The 19563-nt window shown below is 39.0% G+C and overlaps 1 protein-coding gene across 5 annotated transcripts in view; it reads left to right on the forward strand.

Moving 5' to 3' along the window:
* WIPF3 (WAS/WASL interacting protein family member 3) overlaps positions 1-19563 on the forward strand; it is a 41724-nt gene that overhangs the window by 14784 nt on the left and 7377 nt on the right. For all 5 annotated transcript variants that reach the window (XM_068935258.1, XM_068935259.1, XM_009676413.2 and 2 more), the window contains 3 exons: positions 1653-1797; positions 17428-17560; positions 18798-18926. In XM_068935258.1, coding sequence (XP_068791359.1) covers positions 1708-1797; positions 17428-17560; positions 18798-18926 — 352 coding nt within the window. In that variant the 5' untranslated portion in view covers positions 1653-1707. The remainder of the gene's footprint in view (positions 1-1652; positions 1798-17427; positions 17561-18797; positions 18927-19563) is intronic.

Raw genomic sequence — 19563 nt, forward strand, 5'->3', positions numbered from 1 at the left:
TTTTTTTTTTTTTGTGTGTGTGTGTGTTTGTGTGGCTGTTGCATCTGTTGCCTCGTGCAGCTTGCATCCTTGCTCAGACTTTTCTGTTTCTGGTCTTTCACCCTGACTTACTTTCCACAGCTTACAGAACTGATGCCTAATGCATTTTATCAAAGTCCAGTCTGGCTGCTTTTTTTTTCTCATTTCACTTTAGCAGTGTACACCCTTTAGCACACCTTAGCGCTAAAATGAGTTCCCTTCCTGTATTAGTCTATGGGCTGCTTGCTTACCAACTCTTGCCAAAAGGAGATGGAACCAGCAATGACATTAAGCTCTTGTGTGTTAAAAAAGACATTGTGGAATATACCTTGCATTTCTTAATGAAGAAAAAAAAAGTATGTGTGTGTGTATTGGTGGGAGAGAGAGAGCAGGGACTAGATTCTTTGACCTGGCAGTTAGGATTTATCAAAATGTGTGTGTTAATCTGTCACCAATTCCTGCAGTTCCATTTAAAATTATTGTTAATGGTGCTTATATCCTTTTGGTAATCATGTAGCTTCTAATGTGGGATGTATAGTAGGAGTCTTGGATGACATCATTGCCGCTATACAGCTTGGATAGCTATTCATGCATATTTAAATATGTCCAGTTTAGAACTTCTGTAGATATCCTAAGCCTAAATATAATGCTGAAACTGAGTAAAACTGAATCTTTCTTGAAACAATGCAGTTCAGCTAAATTCACCTAGAATCCAATCCTCTTAATAGATTATAGGAAAAAAAGTCTTGCTGACTATCCATGATGTTCCTGGAATACAGCTAGTAGGAGCCTCATATTCCAAAAGTGAACTGCAGTCAACCACAATCTCAGGCCTGAATCCAAACTGTGGGTTTGGGTTCATAAAGTGAAATGATGTGATAAAAATGTGATTTAGTTGTTAATGTTGTTTTAGATGCATTTACCCAAGGTCTGAATATTGATATCCACCAGTCCCTATTTGTAAACTGTTACCTGCACCTTTTGTTGGAAGACATGTCTCTTTTTAGTCAGTGTACTACTGAAGAATTGTGAACATTTAAAAAATTAATATTTAAAAATGGCAGTAAAAATGGCACATCTGACTAATACTGGAAATGTCTGGTCCTTATGTGCTGTCATTTGGTAATAGTACTATACCTGATGAAACTTTAATCTGTAGAATTACTTCCTCATTTATTATTCAAGCATATCTTTCTTTTTTTCTACATTGGAGCAAGTGCGGTGATCCTTACAAAGTTCCTTCTCTGACCTTAGAGCGGCAAAGCTCTGGCTGAAAGTCAGTGGTCCCAGCAGGAGCATCTATATTTGGTTTATTGTGATTTGTTCTCTGCAGAATTGCATTTCAGGGCTATGGGCTAGGTTAATGGAAGGCATAATAGTTAAAGCTGGAAGGTTGGCATCTATGCATTTGGTATTCATGGAACTTGTCCAGATATGTGAGTTTGCTCTTTAGATGAATGTTGTCATCAGATAACTATAATGAGGCTGTTTGTACTGTAGTTTTAGAAGCACTGTCCTACAAAAGTCTTCAATCTGCCAAGAGTTAGAAATTTGGCTGGTCTTCAGCTTACACTGTATAAACACATTCTTCTCCCCCCACCCCTTTTATTTCTCCTCCCTTTCTTCCCCTCAAGGACATAGAGTTTTGCTATAGTTTTTCATAACTGCGTGAAGCTATAAATCTAACGGATGCCTGTGCCGCCGCCGCCACCACCACCACCTCCTCCTCCGCCACCGCCTCCACCACCTTCTGGAGGGCCCCCTCCACCACCACCTCTGGTAAGACTGACTTTTCATCTTTAGTAGCTAAAGCTTAACTATAGTAGCCATATCCTTGCCCCCAGAAATTTGGGGTAGATATTCATAGCAAATGTCTAGGTCTGTTTTGCTACCTTTTGTTCTTCTATTAATGAGAGTGCATGTGGGTGGGAATTTAGCATTTGTGAAAACCTCTTGAGTCACAGGGCACTTGTTTTTTGTACTGGTAATGTGCAGGTGGTAAGTGTTAATTTCTCCATTCTCTCTCCTACAGCTTCTATTGAGACTCGCAGTGTTTCAGCTGTAGGTGTTTCTCTTTCTAGCATATGCCATCTTCCTGGGGTTACAGCACAATATGCTTTTATAGATGTGCTGGAACAATTACTGCTGTAACAGATCATTAATCTGTGTGTCACCAAGTAGAACATGTGCCCTGCCAGCACGTTTGCAACAAGAGGAGGATGCTCTGAGTGGGGTTTCAGGGTATTACATTTTCATACCTTCACAGTTAATTATTATATCCTTGATGAAACCATGTTTAAGTCCTTCCTTGTATACTGCAATCATTTTTTCATAACCTGTTTCTATGTTGCTGTTCTTGGACCTTTTTTGAAATAGAGAAGCCTGGCATGGTTATATTCAAGACCCAGAATCTCTCCAGATTTTTTTTTCGTATATTTTTCTGCTGCTGCTCTAATTATTTGTAGTGTATGTTATCCCTCTAGCAAAACAGTACCTGGTACTTCAGAAGTACTTCAAAATGTTGTGGGTTTTGCTTTATCTCTCTATTGCTTTCTCTGGCATCTATGCCTATTTTGTTCCCGTGAAGGTCTGCTGATTTTGTTTGATAATGTTCTTATGTTATCTTCTTTCAAGAGGAGGTTTCCTTGCATGTTTCTGTTTGCTACTTTGCAGATTGAACCATTTTGTAAAACTCTCCATGCACGGTGGAGATGAAGGGGAAGAAGGCAAAGACAGTACATGAAATCAGCAGCATTCAGTTCTTTTTATTATTTTATTTCAACTTTAGGCAACATGGCCAGTATTTTCAAATAGCTGCTCTTCTGGTTTGGTACATAACCTATAGTTAGATACTGAAATAAGTGGGCTGATTTCAGTGGGCAGCTTAATGCCTGCGACGGCGGTTAAAGTCAACAGATGCTGCAAGTGTTCTTATCCTAATAAATTTAGGTCAATAAATATCTAGAGGCATTTTTAGACTCCTCTAACATACACTGGTTGTGAATGACTTCAGGAAGCTAAGACGACCCCTAAGGACCAGTATAAACAATTTTGGTTTTTGTTCCTCCTCCTTTTCTGGTAACTGAAAACACTAGACTGACAGGGTGTTGATGCAAGTCTTATATTGTATTTCCATATTTTAGTTAGATCATTCTTTTATTAATGCAGTCTTCTGCAGGTAAGAATTTAGGGTCAGTCAGAATTTAGGGTCAGGGGATATAATACAAGCCAAATGTGTTTCTAACTAATGTCTGGTATTAAGGCCTGCCTTTTAATGAAAGTGTTGACAATGGAAAGAGCAAATGAGCCAACGTAAAGACTTAGTAAAATAACGTGACAGACGTTGCTTTCCTGTAGCAGTGAAAGGACTTTTCCCTGTCAAAACTAAATCAGAGGGGGAGCTAACTTTAAGAGGATCTGTAATCTGCCTGGTGAGTTCAGCGAAAGCACAGTACAGCTTGGAATCAGATCTGCAGTTGGTGCTAAGTTGCAGCGTAAAATCTTCTAATTGGGGAATCCATGACAACTTGCTACGGAGCCTGGATTCTTTTGCTAGCAAGTTATTTTCTGGAACTTGGCATCTGTCTTTTACAGCTGCTGAACTGTCCAGCTGTTGTTGCAGCTGCTAAATGTACAATTGGAGGATGAAAGAATAAAAATTATAACAGGGGTGTAGCTTTGAGCAAACCTTCAAAGCAAACAAGTTTTACTTGATCAACACCCAAAGTTGTTCCAATGTAAAGAGCACTGGGATTTTTATTCTTTTATACTGATATGATTAAACTAGAGAAACATTTAAATGTTAGCAAATAAAAGCTAGATTGTTATTGCTGTATTGAAATGCAGTCAGTCCACCAGTTTAACTGATTTGGCTTATATTAAAAAAGAAATGTTTGTGTGCAGGGTGAAGTTTTAGAATCCTATTGTTTTGTGTGGTATCATTGATGGATACCACAGACATGTCTTGCTTTTCTGATTACATGGGTAATAGCTGTACTGTCCTCTTGCTTTCATTATAGGAAGTTTGTCAGCAGACAGAGTCACTACATTACTTGTTTTTTTTTTTTTCTGCACATTTTTTCAGTGAATGTTATGAGCCATGGTCCCAAATGGTTTTGCAGTTCTTACTTCATTGAAATCCTAAGCGCTGTTGGCACTTGACTTTTCTGTGCTGTTAACTCCCTCTTGAGGCAGAAGAAAGTTAGATTCTTTCCTGCTATTTTCAAACATTTTGAGCTTGAAGATATTCTGTAAGTATTTGTACTGAATTCTACTTGCTTCTTGCAAAAGTTGTTGCAAGGCAATACAAAAACGAGATTTGGAGATGGTATTCAAGACACGCTAGGAGCCACCTGTGCCCAACAGCTGAAAAGCTACTAGTTGTTAGACCATATTTAAAAGAAAAGCAAGTGGATTTTTTTGCAGGGAATGGTAGGGTATCCGCAATAGCAGGTGTAGGTGGCTGAGTCAAAATGTAAATATAACTAATTGGATTAATGGAGCGTGTCTTCAAATGCCTGCCTTCGGGAGGTCATAGATAGAGATAAGAGGGATGAGTAGACAGAATAAAACTATGCTCCAATGTATTTTCTGGCACTGGCTTATAGAATTCACATCTTTTTGCTACTCCTCTTCCCCTCCGCCCCCAATAAAGGAAACTTAGAAAGGAGGCGTTATGATTTTCGTCGTAAAGCTCTTGCAATTTTATGGACATACGTGCATCATGTTTTTTTGTTTTGTTTTGTTTTGTTTTTTTAATCTCTCTCTTCCTGAAAGTCTCCCTTTTATTCCTCCTCCATGTCTTTTACCCCTTTTGCATGAGACATTCCAGTTTGTTTTGGTTGTCATATTTCCAGAAGCACATAACACCATGGAGACTGATTGGAAAGTTTCTCTGGTAAAGTTTCCAAGAGAGGAACAAGAGAGAGTTTTTGTTTTGATAAATGATATTCGCTTTCTAAGTGCAGTGGATGCTGCCCACATCAGCAGCTATGCTGCTTTTGTCTATAGGTGTGAATTCCTAATATTATGTTCAGTCATCACTTATTTAAATGTTAATAGTGAAGGAAGTGTGTATGTATAACTGGCCCACTGGATTGTGTCTTATTCAAAGATGTTTGTTTAATGATTCATATGTTTGTGGAGTTTAAGAAAATATTTCTATTCTCCTTAGAGTTGTTGATAAACTATTAGGATAGAAATTAACCCAAAAATGTACAATGGATCAAATGATTAAAGCCAGTAGAGTAGCACCAGGAGTTGATTTGCCTTATTGGCATACTACAACCTAGGAGAGCTGGAGGACAAAGGAACGTGCATACTTCAGTGAGAGAAATGTGAAACTTGAAATAATGCTGATAATCTAGCACGTAGATCAATCTTAATGGTTTACTGCATCCTTTTTTAAAGAAAAGGAAATCAAATTCTGTTGCAGATGAACATACGTCAGTCTTACCGAGTTTGTTATTCTTTTTTTTTAATACTTAAAATAAAAACTCGGAGGCACAATTTCTTACTGTATAACACTGATGAATGCATAATGTAAAAAGAGGTAGGATTTCCAATGTTAAGGAAAACATCAACTGATTGTTTTCCTTGAGGAGATGGCTTTTTTCCTCCTTCATGGAGTTGTCAGCGTGTAAACCTCATTGAGCTGCTTCCTCCATCCTTCCCAAGACATTCAGAGAAATACCGTGCTTATCTGAAGTTGTGTGGGAGTTGTTTTTACTCCCATGATATTTAGTGTTACTCTTGTTTGGAAAGACAAATAATGATGCCTGTAAAATGGCTTGGCTGAAGAGAATGATGATTTATAGTACTTTAATTTTGTCCTAGCAAATATAATATAATCAGAAAAAGAATGTGTGTACATATGTATGTGTATACATAAATGTGTGTGCACACTTGCTAGTTACTTATTGTAAAAATGAAGGTCCAGTTTTCATTCAGACCCCCAGTTGTACTAGCATAACACTGAAAGCTTAACAGAATAGTACGTAGTGCCAACTCCAAAATATTTAGGAATGTGTTTATTAGAATTTTATACGAGCCGTGAATAAGATGATATTTAATACTTTGTCATAAAGTCTCTAGTTCCGGCGATATTAAATCATAATATTTATTGCTGCTCATTAGAAACATAACAGAGCGAGAGAGTGTGCAGGCTTGGTAATCTTTTTGGTGACAGGCCATCATACAGACTGTGCGAAGTGCTGGACAAGGTATATTTGAAATTTGTGAGAATGCTTTGTTTCAGGCAAAATAAAGGAAACAGATTTATAGAATTTTAATAATATATCACATCTCACATAAGTCTGGTTTCTTGAAAAAGTGAGCAACTAGTTAGAGAAAATGTGTCTTATGTGATGTTTTGACTATTTTCAGGTAGTGGAAAATGTGGGCTTGCATAGTTCTGGCATTTTAAAGTGTTACTGTTGCAGCCTTCTGCACTTGTAATCGACAAATACAAAAGGATATGTATGAACGTGAAAGGTGGGGAAGAAAAACATAAAGAAAACGTAAGTACTAGGGTGGCATTGCTGAGTGTGTTTCAACTGGTCAGGTACAGGGACATGCACTGCATATATTTGCATGTGCTGATCCTCTAGAATGCTTTACTTACCTGGGATCCCTTAAGTCTCTACTTTTAATTTATTTAGGCAGTGAGTTCTGTTTTGCAGTTTTTTTCATAATGGCCTGTGTTGTATTTGATGACTGAATGGAGTAGAAAACATTCACATTTATTTTTCTTATTCTAGCTGTCTACTTGTTCATCTGCCTAATTCATGTATCACTTTTCTATGTTTAATGGATAAAAGTATGGAAATTGTAGTGTGTCTCAGAGGTGCCATAGCTGCTGTAAATGATCAAGCCCAGACACTAGCAGCAGTGCAGCTGCAGAGAGCTGTCTGATAGGTTGGTTTGCCATTCTTCCCACAAGGCGTTATTGCCCTGAAATATTGCTAGCCTTTCTTTAGTATATGCAGTGGCTATATGTTGAATTCCTTTTGTCAAGGAATATTACACTTGCAGCCTTTTAATTAAAACAAAACTCAGAATTACAGCAATGCTTGAGTTAGGCTTCTTTACATGGCTGGAATGTGACACTGCAAGAAATTTTAGTTTCTGACTATGCTCCCGTCTTAAGCGGACCATAATTTTGCATTGATGCTAAAATGCATTTCAGAACTATGTGTAAGTGCTACACTACCTTACTGGGTAGGGTAAATGACATACTATTCTTAGAATAGAGTTAGATTAAATTGTGATATACATAGGTCCTCCAAAGTTGTTGAATATTTTGTTATCGCTACTCATAATAGCGATATTATGCTATCCTTCTATAGCAGAGAATAAACAGAGGTAATGTCTAAACAGAAGTAGTGTCACCACCTCCCACTGCAGTATTTTGAGTCTTGCTCTGTTTGACATTTTCATTATAATCTCAGGACCTGACATTTTCTTCTTCATATAAAAATTTCAGCTTTTTTTTTTTGTTTTTAATGATGCAGAGGAAAACTTGAGAATTTGGATTCCAAAAGTTAAAAAGCCAGAAGATGAAATTCAAAATGATTTTTGAAGCCAGTTCCAGGGTACTGTGATCTGACTTGTGATCTTTCTGAATTGCTGAAGAACACTTTACAATAGTTTAGATTTTACGTTGCCTCCATTTTGGTGGCTTATGTACTGCATATTTATTTATTTATTTATGAAGGAACTGCCAGAACTTGTGTTCGGAACATGGGTGTCAAGAATTTAAATACCCACTGAAAAGCTAAATAGCTCAGCAGGTATAAATCACCATATTGATTCTGGTGCATTTTTGCATAGAGGTGCAAAAATTTAGCAACTCACACTGGAAAAGTTTAAGTACGCTCAGTTATTGTGTTTGTAGCAGGACTAATCTAAGCTTTAAATATGCAAGATTTTACATTGATCGAGTGATGCTAATATAAAGAGTGGAGAGTTTTTATTGGGTGCAGTAACATTCATTGCTGGTGGTGATTAAATGAATGTTGGAATAAAGTTGTAGAAGAGAATAATTCTTGCCATGCTGTGTTTTTATGTTTTGCTCTCTGCTATTGCATCTCCTGATAGGTTTCAAATGGGTGGAACGCTGGTGCAGAAAAGGCACTGATATCTGCTAACATTAAGACACCTCATGGTTTAAATCTACTAATGCCAGGACTAGGCGGTGGCAGAAATGTTGGGAACAGGTCTGTAACAACATTCACCTAGCACTCCTCTTGGTAGCATTTGAGGAACGAGTCCAGTGTGGATACAGCCTATCTAAGTACACACATTGCTCGATGACCTTTTAAACCTGGTAGGTTCAGATTACAGAGCTTTGTGCGATGAATGCTGAGATCACAGCTAATAATTATTTAGCTGAGCGTAGATGAAATCATGAAACGCTGGTGCTCTCATTCTCCTGAAACAATGAGCTCATTCGGTGCCAGGAAGTGATTTGGCAGGTCCCCTCATTTGGGTTCCCTCAGAAAAAGTGTTGGCTGCGTATTGGCTTCTTGCATGGGGAGTGTTTGAAGCTCAGCTTTACTAGAAGGCTGCGAGATTGCCGTGTTTACCCCGGTTGACCAGGTGCCAGGAATTAATTAGTCTCCCCCTGTGCTACAGAGCAGAAATACAAGAAGCAGCTCTGATCTTGTGATTGATGTGCAGGTGGAGTCTTGCACAGCAGTGAGGTTTCCCATCGTTGAAAAGCTTTAAATCAGAAGTCAGGACTCTATTGTGAATAGATGAACTGGAACTCACTCATACCAGATTTTGCAATCTTCTTTATAAGCAAAGAATTTAAAACATTTTTCTTCCCTCAGGAAGTCATAGGCTTTGGTCATTCAGACTTGTTGGATTTTTCCTTAAGCTGGAAGGGGTTTTTGCTTTGATTATTTTATTTTATTTTTAACAATTGCATGAATGAAACCGTACCTGATACATATTCAAAGGAAATGCAAGAAGGATGACTTAATGTTTTTCTCTATTTTGCTTGTTTTTTTTTGCTTGCTGGAAACTAGCTTTATTTTATTTTTTTAATAAACTCTTGTTTTTGTTGCGATTGTGTTTCTCAGCACGTTCCCAGGAGACACTCAAGCTCCCAGTTGGAGAATTCTGTGTAAAAACAATGCTCTTGCCTGCTGGGCAAACTGCTTCTGCTGCAAATTTAAAATGGTGAATTCCTGGCGTAATTGTAATCTAGTAATAGTGGATTGATCTTGAAAACAAGTTCCTCCAGTGTTTCAGGTTTCATGTTGGACTACTAGACCATAAGTGACTTCTATAATCCTATGCTATATCCTGGAGACACACTGGCTGGCCTTGCACTGAGACTTCTGGTCATCTTCAGTCCTCTACCTTGTTCCTAAACAACCTCATTCTTTCAAGTGAAATTATGATATTATAGTTTGTTTTAATGTTTTGGCTTCTTACTGTCAATATTTTTTTCTGGCAGTTCTATTTTTTAAAAGGATACAGTCTTTTAAAAGTTGAATTCTTTTAAATACATCAGTGCTGATACTTACAGGGATTTCCCTATGGAACGTTTAATTAAATATATATTTAGTGGCTAGCAGCTTGTGGTTCAACTGAAAGGAAGTTATGGAGGAAGTTGCTCATAAACAGGTCTCCCTTGTTCCTGGTCAACTCTCTTTCATCATCAATGTTTCCAGAAGGGTATTCTAGTGTGTTGTTGCACCTTTCCTGTAAGGTGGTCCCTCAGTCTAATATCTCTGCCATTTAAGACAGCCCCTGTGCTGTGCCTGCCTTTCGTCCAAGGGAGTGGTAGTTGTATGGCTGGATGGGGACCCAGTCATTGCCTCTTCCAGTAGGAGAGGCTTGCTGTGCCATATGGGCAGTGACAACACTGATCATCCTTCCTCAGAATGGTTTACTGACCGCCCCCCCGCCCCCAAAAAAAAAAAAAGTTGTGTTTTCCTCTCAATACTTGTTCTCAGCCATCTCTAACATGCTGCACATACAGCATACTAGCTTTACCTTTATTGTCATCTTCCCTGAACAGGCCATATTTGTCTACACCGGGATTCTAGTCGTTGTTAATACAGGAGTAATATTTCGGTTTGTGTCCTACCCAGTTGTTGAAGCTCTTCCTTTGCACCATGCGGGATCCTGCAGTTTCAGTTGTTTCTCACTGTTCCTGCACCATTTTCTCAGGCAGACTTGGTGCTGTCATGGCACTGATCCCAGATGTTTCTTTTCATTGTGCCTTTTGTTTTATACGCTGGTATTAGTTATCCATTGCTATGTTTGTAGACTTATTTTTCTTTTAGGAGCAGAGATTTCATCACTAAGCATCTGGAGGACAAGAAGGTGATCAGGAGTAGTCAGCATGGATTCACCAAAGGGAAATCATGCTTGACCAATCTGATAGCCTTCTATGACAGAATGACTGGCTGGGTAGATGAGGGCAGAGCAGTGGATGTTGTCTTTCTGGACTTCAGCAAGGCTTTTGACACTGTCTCCCATCACATCCTCCTAGGTAAGCTCAGGAAGTGTGGGCTAGATGAGTGGACGGTGAGGTGGCTTGAGAACTGGCTGGATGGCCGAGCTCAGAGGGTTGTGGTGAATGGCGCAGAGTCAAGTTGGAGGCCTGTGGCTAGTGGTGTCCCCCAGGGGTCAGTCCTGGGCCCAGTCTTGTTCAATATATTCATCAATGACCTGGAGGAAGGGACAGAGTGCACCCTCAGCAAGTTTGCTGATGATACTAAACTGGGGGGAGTGGCTGACACACCAGAAGACTGTGCTGCCATTCAGAGGGACCTGGACAGGCTGGAGAGGTGGGCGGAGAGGAACCTCATGAAGTTCAACAAAGGCAAGTGCAAGGTCCTGCACCTAGGCAGGAATAATCCCATGCACCAGTACAGGCTGGGGACTGACCTGTTGGAAAGTAGCTCTGCCGAGAAGGACCTGGGAGTGCTGGTGGACAACAAGTTAAACATGAGCCAGCAGTGTGCCCTTGTGGCCAAGAAGGCCAATGGGATCCTAGGGTGCATTAGGCAGAGTGTTGCCAGCAGGTCGAGGGAGGTGATCCTGCCCCTCTATTCAGCCCTGGTGAGGCCTCACCTGGAGTACTGTGTCCAGTTCTGGGCTCCCCAGTACAAGAGAGACATGGCACTCCTGGAGAGAGTCCAGCGGAGGGCTACCAAGATGATTAGAGGGCTGGAGCACCTCTCCTATGAAGAAAGACTGCAAGAGCTGGGCCTGTTCAGCCTGGAGAAGAGAAGATTGAGAGGGGATCTCATCAACGTGTACAAGTATCTGAAGGGGGAGTGTCAAGAGGATGAGGCCAGCCTCTTCTCCGTGGTGCCCAGCAACAGGACAAGAGGCAATGGGCAGAAACTGAACCACAGGAAGTTCCATCTGAACCTGAGAAAAAACTTCTTCACTGTGAGGGTGACAGAGCATTGGAACAGGTTGCCCAGAGGGGTGGTGGAGTCTCCTTCGCTGGAGATATTCAAAACCCGTCTGGATGTGATCCTGGGCAATATGCTCTAGGTGACCCTGCTTGAGCAGGGAGGTTGGACTAGATGATCTCCAGAGGTCCCTTCCAACCTAAACGATTCTGTGATTCTGTGATTCTGTGATTCTGTGATTTCATTGATTTCCCTCAACGTTCTGGTTGCGTTTCTTAGCTTAAGTTTGTTCTGTGAATTGGGTCAGGTTGCATGCCCGGGAAGGCCAGTGCTGGCCCAGGAAGTCCCTTTCCATGAATGTCCCTTTTCCAGAGATCAGATATCCCTGATCCTAGACCTTTCTGCTGGTCTTTCGTTATCTTGCTCCAACTTCCTTCCCCTAGATGCTAGGAAAAAAGAGTAAAAACTGAGGTGTTGTAGGATGCATTGGTGCAGATTCTCCCCCTCAGCCCATGTCTGTGCAGGTTTTGCTGAAAATGGCACCAAAAAAAAGGGGGGGCGAGCAAGATTTTTTTAGAGTGCCATTAAACTTCTTTTAGTGAAATGTTCACCATATATGCCTTCTGCCAGTATCTGTGCTTGATCTCTGCATTAATTTCCTCTTTCATCTAGGGGAAAAAAAATGGGCATGGGAGAGAAGAAGGAGGATTGACACCAGATTCACAGAAATAAATGAAACTACCAGCAGAAGAGAGCTCTCCCCAGCATATCTCATACTATTTTGGGTGCAAATTCCCTCTTCTAAAGGAGGAAATTGAACTAGGGAAGCACCTATCCTTGTGTTGACTTTTACACACCTTCTGGCACATATCATCTTCATTAATTGTATGCAGTGAATCTTTTGTTTCCATTGATTTTCATACATGCCTGTAATAAAATACTGCTTGTCCAATTAAATGATTGATTTATTTTTAATTATGTTGTTATACATCTGACCCAGCAGATACTGTTGGGGATGAGCCAAATATATTTTTACTTCCTCCTTTTTTTTTTTTTTTAAGTATTTCAAATTAACTAAGTAGTTCAAATAAGTAAATTTTCTAGACAGCTCTACTTACATTATTAACTGTAAAAAGTGACCAGGAAAAGGAATCCACAATGATGATATAATTCATTACACATTAGGATTGTAAAGTGATTAAGTAAAAGAGAATATATAGAATATCTTTGGATGGAATCATGTCTTATTTTACGTTATTTATGGTTCCTACCTGTTATAGTCATAGAGTACTGGATCCTCTTTTCCTATCGGCTGATGAGTTTATTCTGAAACAAAGATCCATGACTGCCTAGATGCTGGATTGTCCAGAAGGCTGGGGGTACATTTTTTGCTGCTACTGTCATGTTTATGAAAATCTACACTATCTCAAATTACCTAGCAAATTCAATAAAGAACTTATTTAAAAATTAGAGCAGACATATCCATCCCATTCATGGGAGTATTTAGGCGTCCATTGTGATCTGAACCACCTCCATGGAGTATGGAGGATTCCCCCTTTTCTGTGTACAGGGCTGCTCTTTAGAATCCGAAAGATGATAATAATGTAGTTCTTCTCTATAATTAATATTGTTGTGGGCTTTTTCAAAAGCATGTTGCGCTTACATCAATTTAGAATCTGAGCATGTGTACTTCTCAAATATTTTAAGTATCAGAGTAGTCCAGAGGGTAGATCAGTGCTCGTACCCATTTTGCAAGTTGTAAAATGACTTTCCCAAGGTTATGCAAATAATACAGCCAGTAACGTCCCCAGAAACGTAGCTGACTGTGATGGATTTTACTCCATTTTCTTTAACAAAGCCTCTCAGCTCTGAATTTCTGTCGGATATAGCCCAGTTTAGGGTATTAAGACTGAGATTAGTTGGGGCCTAAGCGTTGGATGGTCTGTATACACCATGTAAACAGAGTTGTGTCTTGCTGGACAAAATCACTCACTTGCACAGAATTCAGAATTCAAGGGGCTATTATAACAACGCTGACTACCTCACCATTGCATGGTATTGAGCCTCAGGCAGGTTACTCTAAATGGGGCCTGATGGCTTGTGCTTCACAGAAAGCATCTTTTCCAGAAAGGATCCAGCCTTTCTCTGAAAACCAGGAAATAGGTCCTCAGTGTTTGCTCCAAGGGATAATCACCTTTACTGCTTACTTATTTACCTGCTTTCTAATTGGAACTTGCCTGGCTGCATTTTACATTAATTAACAAAATGTCTTTATGCTCAGTTAACAGACTCTTAGTACTTTCCATGTCCCCTGTAAAGGTTTGTACGTTCTACAGTCAGGTCAGCCCTCAGACTTTCTTCAGGGCCAACTGATCACAATGAGCATCTAAATTCTGAACGGTTTGCTCCAGTTTTCTGAGTCTCACTTTGGCTCTCTTCTGTGCACCTCCAGGTTTTCGACATCCTTTTTCAAATCTGGAGACCGGAACTGAAACTGTTGTTCCGATTTTGCTCTGATTGTTTTTCTGTAAATATAATATACGTCTGAGGAGTATGCTGTCCCTCCTTGCCACAGCACTGTGCTAGAAGTTCAGGCTGATTTGGTCATCCCCTCTCATTGCTAGAGCCCATTGACAAATTGAGACTTGTGGCACTCTGGATGCAGGCTTTCATTTCAGAGGTATGGCCTGAATTTTTCATCAACTAATTTTTAGCTTAGTGTTTGGCATGTGTATCACATGTGTATCTTTTTTTTTTTTTCCCTCCAGTGTTGAGGGAGTGTGTTTTGATTAGTTTGTTTTTGTATTTTAAGCGGCCTCAAGTTGCAGTGACTCTGATCTCTCGTTATTCATTATTCATTATTCCGCCAGTTTTCATTATCACCTGCAAATGTTGAAACGTTTATTTCCTGGTCATTGATGGTTGATACTTTGTAATATTACTCAGAATTTTGTGATTTGATGGTACTTTCATATTGACAAGTACGTTGGAGGTCTGTCATGTAACTAAAACATTGAGCCTATACTTTACTTAATGGCATAGCTGAGAGTGTGATTTTAGGACACTGAAGACAAAAATAGTGAATATTAAATAAGTGATATGGAAAGGCAAGTGTTTCTCATCTATTCAGGCTATTTACATGTGTGATATGTTCCATTCTGTTTTAAAGCATGTATTAAATATGTCATTCTTTATGTTTGAAATAGTAGCAGAATAAGGTCATGGATACTTAGGAAAAGCAAAACCCACTGTTCCCTTTCTGATTCATGTGATCAGTATGTATGGAATAAAGTACGGTATTTAACTTCACTGTGTGTTACCTGAGGCAGCTCTGGCATCTGGTAAAGCAAATGATCTTCACATTCTTCTCTGCTTCCCTTTTGACTTGCAGTGAAAGACTGAGTTGTTTCCTTTCCTGTAAATAAATGCCACTGCCTTTATTGATGGGAGTCGGAAGTTCTCCAAGAATTACAGTCTTTGTCTTACAGCTGTTTTTCCTCTATGACTCCAAATATATCTATCTATCTTCTTAAATGCAGCTCTTTCATATGATTAGGATTGAAGACTTAGCTCCCATAGGAGTTCCTCTCTTTAATTTTTTCTTGATACACAACTTGTTTATTATCTGTTCTTGTGCTATGGATTTCACACATAACATGAGTGTGAATCCTAGATTAATCAAAGAAAGGAGAGTTCCTTTCTGACCGCGTATCACAAAGCAGTCTGGTAAAGGCAAAGGCAGGACACCAACAGATGAGCCAGTGGGATACTTACCTGGTGAAAGGCTTCTTGGCCTAAATTGTCACAGGTCTGGAAAGTGTGGGCAATAAACAAGCAATCCCTAGGAGCTTTGACTCGTGTGCAACCAGGCAACATTACACCCCAGACCATCTTGACTTTGTAATGGAAAAAGAGAATCCGTATCAAGCTACTCAGCAGCTAATCAATCACCTGAGTCCACCAGGCTGGGCACAGCAGACTGTATCTCTTACATACACTGGGAGGAAGAAGAAACAGCTGGGGCATGGGATAGGGTTGTATTTGAAGAAAGGAGATCTGTCTTAAGATGATGACTACTTATTTCATTGCATTCTGGGTTTACAGAATAGAGTGTTTCTTCTTTTTTTTAATGTTAAAAATCATGAACAAATTACTATCTTCCTCCTGTTAGACTGATATCAAGTCAAGGGTGACTTGCAAATATAAGCTGCCGCAAATGGTGTACTTAAGTCTAAAAGCTATTTGCATATTAAGAATTTTTATATTCCAATATCCTACCTGCTCAGAAAAATAGGCTGAGGAGACGAAGTGGACAGCTGGCATAATATACGGACACTTGAGCCCGGAAACAAAAACACAGCTGCTGCATCTAATTTTAAACCTAGGTCTTGATCAGATCCCTCTAGATGCTGATTGTCGTGGTACGGTAAACTCATGCGTGCAAATAGAGAGACGTGAGGTTCTAGATACTGGTAAAAGGCTTTTATGAGAAAGGAAGTTATCTTTGCTCCCGTTATGGTGTTTCCATTTTTCACAGTAAGTATTGTAAACTTAAAGAAAATAGGAATGAAAATAGTTTCTGGCTTGTACTTAGTCTAATGTTGCTTATACCATGCAGCATTTCAAAGTTGTCATAATGAGAATTCATATTTGCTGTCTGTAGAGCACAAGCGCAGGTAGCACTGTTTCAGAAAGTAGGAAACTATATAACAGGACATTCTTTTTTAATATTTTCTTAAATGAGATATGGTTATAGTATCAGTCACAAGATTATAATTCAGAGGTTTTACATCAGGTGTCAGGAATGCAGCTGGCATTAGTAACAATCTGGAGTGCCATCTAGTGGATCTGTGCAAATCGATTTTGGTGTTTTGGTTTGTGTGTGTGTTTTTTTTTTTAACCTAGTACAAACATAACCACAAGCAATATCATAACAGTATAATTTTTCTTTTAAGATTAGAAGGTTAGACATTTTATTAATTCAGTAGCTGGTAAGTATTTTCAAGCTGTTTTACTTTCGTAATGCTATTACCAACGTGGGGTTTTTGTTGCTTTAAAACATTGTTCTACTTTAAAGTATTGTTCTACTTTATTATGACTATGATGCTAAAATTAAGGCTTAAAGAAACATTTCTGCCATTTGTTCTTTTTAGGACAATTAGGTAACCTATAAGAATTTGTTGTATATATGGAAACATGCAGCATCTTGCACCTGTGATGTCAAGATTCTCATGCTGTTTTTAGACCATTCTGTTAGCCATATGATAGGTTTGGAAATAACAGCTTTGTTGGTTATCTGCTTCAAGATAAGCAAAACTTTTGAAAGCAGCATATACTTCTGATTTGCTTGTTTATAATAAGAAACCTGATAAAATAAGAGAATACTAAAGAATAAACATATGTTTTGGTTTTATTACAAAACTGTAAACTACAACCTGCCTTTCCATTTATGGAGCTTATCTAGGCTAGAAAAGCTATTAGAATATAATTGTCCTGCTCTAAAACAGTCTACTTAAAGTTCTGAATACAGTGAGACAGTCTAAATTACATAATGATAATATTCGAATATAAATGCAGCATGCAGTTAGCCGTCTTTTTTCCATAAGGACAAATGGGTAAAACAGAAATATTTTTGTTCTAAGGTGGCATATAAAATCTTTGTCGTAAAGCACTATAAATACAATGGAAAGAACTAAAGAGATAGGCAAGCAGAGCTAGAGTCGTAGGGGAGAGACCTAGTTGTTCAAAAAGCAAAGCTGGCTAAGCGTGAGGTGAGATTTCATTTAAGCTTATCTCCTAATTTCTTTTAATTAATGCTAACACAACTAGTAGTAGATTGGTGTTATTTTTAAACTTTCAAGTTTCCTGCACTGAAGCTGTTCTTGTTGACTGGATCTAAAGGTTTTACAATGACAGCTGCCAGGGATGGTTTATTTCATATTTTCTATACCAAGTTCATTTATGTGTCTTTTCTCAGCATTTATTTTCATACGTGCCTCCTGTCTAATGCTCTTCTCTTCAACAGACAAGTTCAGAACTACCAAAATTGCAAAAGGAAGACCAAAAAGCACGAAATGCGCTGTTAGCTGATATCCAGCAAGGGACTCGCTTAAGAAAAGTGACTCAAATCAATGACCGAAGTGCACCACAGATTGAAAGTAAGTGTGTAGTGCTGGGAAAGGTCCCTGGGAGAGCTGTGCTGAAGTCTGTTGGGGAGGTCAGCTGGAGTATTTTCAACATGAAGGGCAGGCTTGAAGTGCATCAAAAGTCAGCATCTTCATATTACTTTAGGAGGTACAGAGAGGAGAGTTTACTTTTCTAATCTTACATCCCACTCCGAGATAAAAAAAAAAAACTATTAACAGTTCAGAGTAAGTCCATAATTGGATATCACCTTAACAGCCATTCCGTGTTCAAAAAAGTCCATTAATGATGAAACCCATGAGAATTTCTCAATGAAATAAATGTTTAAACAGGGAATTGTTAGCTCAGGCAGAAGAGTTGTTCCTTACTAGATACAAAGAATAAAAGATGCCAAATCCTAGAAGCCTAAGTTTAATTCCTTTAAAGTGAGAGTGTTTATTTTGACATAAGTCTCTCTTAGTTAGGAATATATGTTTTATCAAATTACCCATCATTTAAAACTAGGGAGAAAATTAACTTTTAACAAATTATAGAAGTTGCTAGAGTCTTTTTTTTTTTAATGTTTGTTCTCACCCAAGCCCTTTTCCAGGCACCTTGCTAATGGTAGATTGCTTTTTTTTTTCCCCTCTAGTGTGATAATGCTAAAGGAAGGTATCTTGGGGGTAGTGGGTAGAGGAGGAAGAGCATATGTGGTAATATGCATCCAGTCCACAAATGAACAGCGCTTAGGTGGGCTGACCTAATGACAGAAAGATAGGGTTAGAAAGATCTTGACAAGTTTGATCAGCTAAACCCTACATCGTTCTTGACAGATGCTTCATCTAGCCTCTTCCTATCAGCCTCCATTGAGGACGATGCATTCCATTGCTTTGCAATTGGTGAGGGAGATTCTCTAAGTGAAACAGTAGCTTTTTTTTTTACACTTTGTGTATTGTGTCACTGCCTGCTGTTTTTTGGAATTGCATGAACACCTGAGAGATAACCATTTTCAATTGTAGTCTAACAACTTCTTGCTGGTACTATCATTGATGTAAGATTAAAAAGCATCAGAGGGTGCTGTGCTCCAAGACGTTGTTGGTCGGAGTAATGGTAGTTTGTTGCAGCAAAAACAACTTTCTCGCTGAGTCAGTTTGAAAAGGAAAAAGTCTGGTCTTGGCTATGTGTGTTAATGCTGTGTTGTTATATGCTAAGTCACTGTAGTCTGAGAGCAAGGATGAAATGGCTTTCTGCTATACCCTCTTTTTATAACAGAACCCAAAGGAACTAACAGAGATGGAGTTAATTCAGCCATTAACCAAAGCGGTTCTCGGCAGCCTCTGGGGGGCTTATTCGCTGGTGGCTTTCCTGTTCTCAGACCAGCAGGCCAGAGAGACATGCCAGGTAAGGGCTTCTTCTGTATGAAAAGAAGAATAGCCAGGAGGAACTGGGATTTGGAATAAAAGTACTTTTGCAATAACTCTAGTGTTTTGTTTTGCTTAAACCCTTGATTCATCTTGTGACCATGGAAGACTGAATTAATAATGTAGTTGGAAATAACCTTTCTAGATCTCAGGTACCTTCTTTCTTAAAATGTAAATAATAAGCTATCTGTACTCCAGGTAAGAAAGAAATGTAGTAGACTTTCCATTGTTTTAATGGAGACTTTTTACATTAGTTTAATGGAAACTTTTAACTGTGCCTCAAATAGAGTATTGAAATCTGAGCTCATCAACTTCAACACAGATGGCAATAAATCACGTTTCCTTCCCGTCATTAGTGTGTATTTCTATGATGTTACATGTTTATATGCTATTTTAAAGATTTATATTTAGGATTCTTCCCCTCTGGATTTTATAAAGTACAGCTGTGATCTAGCAAGGTAATTTATTGACCTGAAAAATAAGGTAGCTGCCACTGGACAAAGACAAAACTAAGGCATATATGGGAGACCAACTGCTCCTTTCATGTCAAGGAGGGCCAGCATCCTAAGGGGTGACCTTTTCAAGCCCCAGCAATGATCCCACGCTCTGTTGGGCAG

Source organism: Struthio camelus, chromosome 2 (assembly GCF_040807025.1).
Source record: "Struthio camelus isolate bStrCam1 chromosome 2, bStrCam1.hap1, whole genome shotgun sequence".
NCBI lineage: Eukaryota > Metazoa > Chordata > Aves > Struthioniformes > Struthionidae > Struthio > Struthio camelus.